This window comes from Daphnia magna, unplaced genomic scaffold (genome assembly GCF_020631705.1).
Source record: "Daphnia magna isolate NIES unplaced genomic scaffold, ASM2063170v1.1 Dm_contigs262, whole genome shotgun sequence".
Taxonomy (NCBI): domain Eukaryota; kingdom Metazoa; phylum Arthropoda; class Branchiopoda; order Diplostraca; family Daphniidae; genus Daphnia; species Daphnia magna.
The window spans coordinates 22,379-30,270 of NW_025533210.1; the positions used below are offsets into that span (position 1 = coordinate 22,379).

Sequence of the window (7,892 nt, forward strand, 5' to 3'; positions counted from 1 at the left end):
GTGTTCAAATTGAATACAAGTATATTTCATGTTGTTTACATATAGAAGTAAAAACTCGTGGTATAACAGTGTATTCACATTAAATACAAGTATATTTGATGCTGTTTACATATAGAAGTAAAAACTCATGGTATAACAGTGTGTTCAAATTGAATACAAGTATATTTCATGCTGTTTACATATAGAAGTAAAAACACATGGTATAACAGTGTATTCACATTGAATACAAGTATATTCCATGCAGTTTACATATCGAAGTAAAAACTCATGGTCTAAACGTGTATTCAAATTGAATACAAGTATATTCCATGCATTTTACATGTAAAAATAAAAACTCATGGTATAACAGTGTATTCACATTGAATACAAGTATATTCCATGCAGTTTACATATAGAAGTAAAAACTCATGGTATAACAGTGTTTTCACATTGAATACAAGTATATTTGATGCTGTTTCCATATAGAAGTAAAAACTCATGGTATAACAGTGTATTCACATTGAATACAAGTATATTCCATGCAGTTTACATATAGAAGTAAAAACTCATGGTATAACAGTGTATTCACATTGAATACAAGTATATCCCATACAGTTTACATATAGAAGTAAAAACTCATGGTATAACAGTGTATTCACATTGAATACAAGTATATTCCATGCAGTATACATATAGAAGTAAAAACACATGGTATAACAGTGTATTCACATTGAATACAAGTATATTCCATGCAGTTTACATATCGAAGTAAAAACTCATGGTCTAAACGTGTATTCAAATTGAATACAAGTATATTCCATGCATTTTACATGTAAAAATAAAAACTCATGGTATAACAGTGTATTCACATTGAATACAAGTATATTCCATGCAGTTTACATATAGAAGTAAAAACTCATGGTATAACAGTGTATTCACATTGAATACAAGTATATTTGATGCTGTTTACATATAGAAGTAAAAACTCATGGTATAACAGTGTATTCACATTGAATACAAGTATATTCCATGCAGTTTACATATAGAAGTAAAAACTCATGGTATAACAGTGTATTCACATTGAATACAAGTATATCCCATGCAGTTTACATATAGAAGTAAAAACTCATGGTATAACAGTGTATTCACATTGAATACAAGTATATTCCATGCAGTATACATATAGAAGTAAAAACACATGGTATAACAGTGTATTCACATTGAATACAAGTATATTCCATGCAGTTTACATATCGAAGTAAAAACTCATGGTCTAAACGTGTATTCGAATTGAATACAAGTATATTTCATGCTGTTTACATATAGAAGTAAAAAGTCGTGGTATAACAGTGTATTCACATTAAATACAAGTATATTCCATGCAGTTTACATATAGAAGTAAAAACTCATGGTATAACAGTGTATTCACATTGAATACAAGTATATTTGATGCAGTACACATATAGAAGTAAAAACTCATGGTATAACAGTGTATTCACATTGAATACAAGTATATTCCATGTAGTTTACATATAGAAGTAAAAAATCATGGTATAACAGTGTATTCACATTGAATACAAGTATATTTGATGCTGTTTACATATAGAAGTAAAAACTCGTGGTATAACAGTGTATTCACATTGAATACAAGTATATTCCATGCAGTTTACATATAGAAGTAAAAAGTCATGGTATAACAGTGTATTCACATTGAATACAAGTATATTTGATGCTGTTTACATATAGAAGTAAAAACTCATGGTATAACAGTGTATTCACATTGAATACAAGTATATTCCATGCAGTTTACATATAGAAGTAAAAACTCATGGTATAACAGTGTATTCACATTGAATACAAGTGACCACTTTTCTATGGAGTGAATGGTTGTAAAACCATATAGTCTTATATAAGACTATCTGGCAACAGTGTTCCCAACACTGTAGCAGACAACCATTCACAAGCAATTCACGACTGGGAACACACGTTAAACTTGACACACTTTGAACTTTTGTACTTTTTTGCAATTATTTTTGTGTTCCAATTCTCGAAAACAGTGTGTTTTTGGACTATTCCTGATCGAGGAAATTTTCACTATGGCGAAACCTTTTTTCCCACAAGACTGGGAATCTCTTACGGTAGAAGAACTGGCCACTGCCAGAGCAAAACTGGCAGGATTCATCGAGGCTGTACCCGACCGAGAGAAAATCCTTCGCGAGGTAATAATTATTTGAAACTACTAATAATCGTTATATAAGACTACGAATTCTGTTATTTGTGGAAATTGACAATCAATTTTGATTGTGGACACATTCCAAAATCTGAGCTGCATGTAACCAGCCATGAGACACGACTCGATTACATGTCACGAAAATGTAGTGAATCGACCATCGGAGATGCTTTGTATTGATTATATGTAACCAGACAGCTGCATGTAACCAGACATGAGCATGATTTGTGGCATATCTAGTCTTTTAATTTTTTCAAACGAAAGATTACACCAAATTGTTTCAGACAGCTGCATGTAACCAGACATGAGCAGGACTTTCAGCTTAATCTAGTTGTTTAATAAGGCTATGAATACTGTTATTTGTGAAAATCAACAATCAATTTTGATTGTGTAACGTATTCCAAAATCTGAGCTGCATGTAACCAGTCATGAGCCACGACTCGATTATACATGTCATGAAAATGTAGTAAATCGACAAGCGGAGACGCTGTGTATCGAATGTATGTAATCAGACAGCTGCATGTAACCAGACAAAGATTACAGCAAATTGTTTCGTCTGTCTATTCTAGCAATTGGAAGCTACACAGAAGGCTCTATTGCCCCTCCAAAATGGTATTATTGCATCTGCGACTCTGATCTCCACACTCGCTGCGGGTGCCACGAAAAGAGAAGCCGAAAATATTTTAGTCGAGTTACGGAAATCGGAGGAGTCCATGAGAGATCGTCTTTTCTTACTGCAAGTGTGGCGCAAATACGATCAGGAGACGGCCGACAAGCTTGCACGGCGAAAGGCTGGAGAATACTTGGACCCAGAACTGGCAAAAGTTTTGGAGGAACGGGAGAAGAAAATGGATCGGGAGAAACACGAAAGAGAGAAAGACAGGGACAAATTCGGCAATCGATCAAAACGCTACAGGAGTGACTCGTCATACCGCGGCGATTCCAGACCGAGTACATTAGATCACGGAACCTATCATACCGGTGGACGTGGTGGTTTTGGATACGGGTACGGCGGAGGAGGCTACGGAGGAAGTTATGGCGGACACGGAGGAAGTTATGGCGGACACGGCGGAGGTGGAAGTTATGGGGGTCGAGGCGGAAGTTTCCGAGGTGGAAAACGACCGGGACCAGAACAAAAATGTCATCTCTGCGGCGATCCAGGACATTTTTTCAAACAATGTCCAACAAAAAAGTAATCATTACGATGCCAATATCAAATTAAACTATACAAAGAATAAAATGTTTTGTATATGAGACTCATACGCAATTTTGTTTTCAAAATTTCTTGTGATCAACTACTATAGTGATCAAGTAGATCTTGATAACACTGATACTGGACAAGGCGATGCTGATTTAGATAGACTGAGAAATAACAACAGTGGTGATCGACAGGAAAATGCTACTATAAAAGAATTTTTTCCTGGCTCGATACATTCGGAAGAAGTTAGAGATTTCTGGCGAACGGAACTATGTGCTGGCGCATGGGTCATGGACGTTTTACAGGAGGGTTATGTCATTCCCTTTGTCGAAAATCCTCCAGCTTACGAAGAGAACAACAACAAATCGGCTATTAATGACATGCCCTTTGTCCTCCAAGCGGTCGCAGATCTAAAAAAAGTGGGAGTAATTGAGTTTAGGGACGAGAAGCCAACTTGCGTGTCTCCCTTGACAGTGTCCAAGAAATACGGCAGAGATGGTAAAATCAAGAATAGACTTTGTTGGGATGGATCCAGATGGGTCAATTTATTTATCAGAATCCAAAAAGTTGTGCTCTCACATTTACAGAGAGCATTGGAGATCACAAGAAAAGGGGATTTTCAAGTGGTTTACGATCTCAAGGCGGCTTATCATCATGTCCGAATCCATCCATCACAGACCAAATATTTGGGCGCATCTATACCAAAACCAGACGGTGGCACGCAGTATTTTGTTTTCTTGTATCTCCCCTTTGGCCTGTCCTCTGCTGTCCATTGCCTAACGAAGCTTTTTAAACCATTGAATGCCTATATCCATGGAAAGGGAATCCGACACTCCATTTATTTGGACGATGGTAGGATAATTGCAGAAACGAAGTGTAGAGCGGAGGAACAGCGTTTGTCTGTCTACAAAATTCTAAAAAATTCAGGATGGATTCTGGAAGTGGAAAAATCTGATAAAGAGGGAGACACCAACCATGCCAAGGAATACCTCGGCTTCATTATTGACACCAACAGCATGACAGTTCGTCTCCAAGAAGCCAAGAAACAACGCATACTACAAAAAGTTTGGGAGACGATATCACATGGATCAAAGCCATTTCTTGCCAAACAATTGGCCGGAATCCTCGGAAAAATAGTAGCTACAGAGCCAGCACTGGGGCCAATAGTAATCATGGTAGCAAGGGCTTCTTATGCAGTTTTGGAAGAAGCCACAAGACGGAAAGGATGGAATACAACGGTAGTAATGAGCCAGGAGGCTCAGGACAGTCTAAAGTTTTTTGCCGATAACTGTTCAAAATTTGACAATTCACCCATCCGATCAGCCGCCACGGAAATCTCTGTTCTATCTATCATAGGACCGCCAAATTCTTTTATGAAGTCTAGTTTTGTCGCAAATCACGTGCGCACGAACGAAGAGAAGATTTGGGCAAGTGACGCGTCAGGATACGCGACATGTGCCTATTCCATCAAAGGGGATCACCTCTATTTTCGTGGAACGTTAAGTAAAGACGAGAGAATGCTATCATCCGGACACCGAGAACTATTGGCCGTCGCTAAAACGTTGACATATTACGAACACACAGGCAAGATTAAAAACAAAGCTACGAATATATATTGGCTCACCGATAGTCAAAATATGGTGACTTTTCTAACAAAGGGATCAGGGAAAAGTCACATCCAGAAGGAGGTTTTCAAAATCATGATTCAATGCAAAAGGCTCAACATCAGAATAATTCCAATTCATTTGCTACGAGACGATCCCCGAATCAAGATAGCAGACGACGGCTCAAAAACGGTGGACACGGACGACTGGCAGATCGACGACGAAACTTTTCAAAAAAACAAGGATAAATACAACTTCACAATCGATTTGTTCGCTTCCGATCGTAATTCAAAATGCAAAAAATTTTATTCCAACTTCTATTGCACTAATACATCAGGTATCGACGCTTTTTCGCATTCTTGGGACGAGGAAGTAGCTTGGATCTGCCCACCCATCCAAGAAATCACCAGGATTGTTAGGAAATTGAAGATCTCGAGAATGAACGGGGTATTATTCGTACCCAAATGGAAAACGGCAGATTATTGGGCAGAAATTTTTGACGACAGAAACAGTCTTTTGTGGCCGTTTAGTTCTGCAGAAACATGTAGGCCTTTCATCGTTCAAGAAACCCATAACCCACGCTCTCCATTCTCTGGACGAACAAAATTTGATTTTATTCAACTACATTTTAATTCACGTTTACAACGTTGATATCTGTTGGATGATCAAATAAAAAAAAAAAAAAAATGCGGAAACAATTTATGGCAGCTTTTTTGTTTAATTTCATTGCACGACAAAAGAAAATTCCCATCAGACTGTGTTTGTATCATTTTGATTTTTCTGCAACAACTCTGACATTGATAAACGACTTGGAATCGAAAGATCTACATATTTGGCAGGCATCGCGTCGGAACGCCAGCCTCCAAGACGTTTGAGTTGTTTGTCAGTTGCACCATGGGCTGCGGCGGTTGTCGCTCCACCTCTTTTTCCGGAATGCTCACCATAAAGTTTCCCATCATACCCCAAGGAGTCCATTAATTTCTTCATGTCAGCCAGGGCTCCACTATAAGGTACCGATTTGTCTGGATTCGGAAAATTTTTTGCCAAACACGAAGGAACAAGATAGCCGATATAGGATGTTCCTAAATATTTGAAGTAGTTTAAAGTGAGCTGAACAGGACAACGCCTGACAGTTGGATTCGATGCAACTACTCGCTCGGCTCCTTCAGTGTACAGGTCATTTTTTCCGCCCTTGAATAGGATCCTCAAATGGGGTGAAGGATCCGTAACGTATTTGACGTCACTCCTACGCAACTTGACGATATCGCTAAACCTTCCAAGAGTATGATACTCCATTGAAATTCTCCAAATTGTGCGCCACAAAACGACAGACGCACGCAATCCATCCCTCCCATGTTTAGTTTGGTAGAGGTGGTTATAAAACTTGTCAAGAATTTCTTCAGTAATAGGTAACTTAGCAGTACGTGTTTGAGGATGTTCATTTCGGAATCCACGAAACAATGTGGATATCGTTTCGTGAGTCGTAGGCGATGGCAGCATGCGAATACGGTACTCATTAGTAACCGCGGCACTCAGCATTACGACTTTCGAATATGATTTGTCTCGCATCATCACGAGGGAGAGACAAGCGGCTAATTGTTCATGGCTGGCTCCAAACTCTTCCAATTCGTTTCTTTGACAAAAATTCCGCCAAACATCATACACGCGGTCGTACTATAAGTTCAAGAGTTATAAAGCTTCTATAAGTTCCATGGCCATCTTTTTTCTTTCACAAAATGGTAGGAAATGTTTCATACCTGCTGTTTTGTTGAATTTTTCACAGACTTGGAAAGATAGTATCGAGCGGCATCAAGCCCCATCGACAACTCGGAGTTTCGGTCTCCAAAAGAATCGGTCACTGAATTTTGGCTCTCCATGTTTTACACTTTGAAATCTGATAGCAGACTCGAAATTAAAAGCAGACGACGGCAATCTCAAAGCAATGTTGACTAATGAGTTTTATTCAACATATTGACACTAAAAACAGTGACAGCCAAAATATGGTTCCCCTTCCTGCTTGCCACTTTTATTTCAGGGTGCTCCAGATGCTAATCACCTGATACCTGGAATTGAGTGTTGGGGTGCTACCCATTTGCTTGCTTGGAACCTAATTATATGATAGAGTAACTTATAGTGTACATAAGTGAACGTAAGAGAAAAGTGTACTTTTCATAAGTAAAACGATGAAAAGTGACCACTTTTCTATGGAGTGAATGGTTGTAAAACCATATAGTCTTATATAAGACTATCTGGCAACAGTGTTCCCAACACTGTAGCAGACAACCATTCACAAGCAATTCACGACTGGGAACACACGTTAAACTTGACACACTTTGAACTTTTGTACTTTTTTGCAATTATTTTTGTGTTCCAATTCTCGAAAACAGTGTGTTTTTGGACTATTCCTGATCGAGGAAATTTTCACTATGGCGAAACCTTTTTTCCCACAAGACTGGGAATCTCTTACGGTAGAAGAACTGGCCACTGCCAGAGCAAAACTGGCAGGATTCATCGAGGCTGTACCCGACCGAGAGAAAATCATCCGCGAGGGTGCTCCAGATGCTAATCACCTGATACCTGGAATTGAGTGTTGGGGTGCTACCCATTTGCTTGCTTGGAACCTAATTATATGATAGAGTAACTTATAGTGTACATAAGTGAACGTAAGAGAAAAGTGTACTTTTCATAAGTAAAACGATGAAAAGTATATTTGATGCTGTTTACATATAGAAGTAAAAACTCATGGTATAACAGTGTATTCACATTGAATGCAAGTATATTCCATGCAGTATACATATAGAAGTAAAAACACATGGTATAACAGTGTATTCACATTGAATACATGTATATTCCATGCAGTTTACATATAGAAGTAAAAACT

At 38.2% G+C, this 7,892-nt stretch overlaps 2 protein-coding genes and 1 pseudogene across 2 annotated transcripts; 2 read left to right on the forward strand and 1 right to left on the reverse strand.

Annotated features, from left to right (window-relative positions):
* The first annotated feature begins 1,934 nt into the window (after nt 1-1,934).
* LOC123468016 (keratin, type II cytoskeletal 1-like) lies at nt 1,935-3,413 on the forward strand. Its single transcript, XM_045167699.1, has 2 exons — nt 1,935-2,198; nt 2,779-3,413. The coding sequence occupies exons 1-2, from the start codon at nt 2,076-2,078 to the stop codon at nt 3,403-3,405; spliced, it is 750 nt and encodes a 249-aa protein (XP_045023634.1). The 5' UTR covers nt 1,935-2,075; the 3' UTR covers nt 3,406-3,413.
* Nucleotides 3,414-3,448: 35 nt separating this feature from the next.
* Nucleotides 3,449-5,336, forward strand: LOC123468014 (annotated as a pseudogene).
* Nucleotides 5,337-5,709: 373 nt separating this feature from the next.
* On the reverse strand, nt 5,710-7,377 carry LOC123468015. Its single transcript, XM_045167698.1, has 2 exons — nt 6,769-7,377; nt 5,710-6,685 (listed from the first exon to the last, which is right to left on the reverse strand). Exons 1-2 carry the CDS (start codon nt 6,886-6,888, stop codon nt 5,762-5,764), a joined length of 1,044 nt encoding a protein of 347 aa, XP_045023633.1. The 5' UTR covers nt 6,889-7,377; the 3' UTR covers nt 5,710-5,761.
* Between the last annotated feature and the right edge of the window lie 515 nt (nt 7,378-7,892).

Bases quoted from the DNA above. Each gene is read 5' to 3' on its own strand.
- LOC123468016 (XM_045167699.1), top strand. From the start codon at position 2,076: ATGGCGAAACCTTTTTTCCCACAAGACTGGGAATCTCTTACGGTAGAA. The intron at 2,199-2,778 runs GTAATAATTATT...TGTCTATTCTAG, and splicing joins GAGAGAAAATCCTTCGCGAG to CAATTGGAAGCTACACAGAA.
- LOC123468015 (XM_045167698.1), bottom strand. From the start codon at position 6,888: ATGGAGAGCCAAAATTCAGTGACCGATTCTTTTGGAGACCGAAACTCC. The intron at 6,686-6,768 runs GTATGAAACATT...TTGAACTTATAG, and splicing joins AAAATTCAACAAAACAGCAG to TACGACCGCGTGTATGATGT.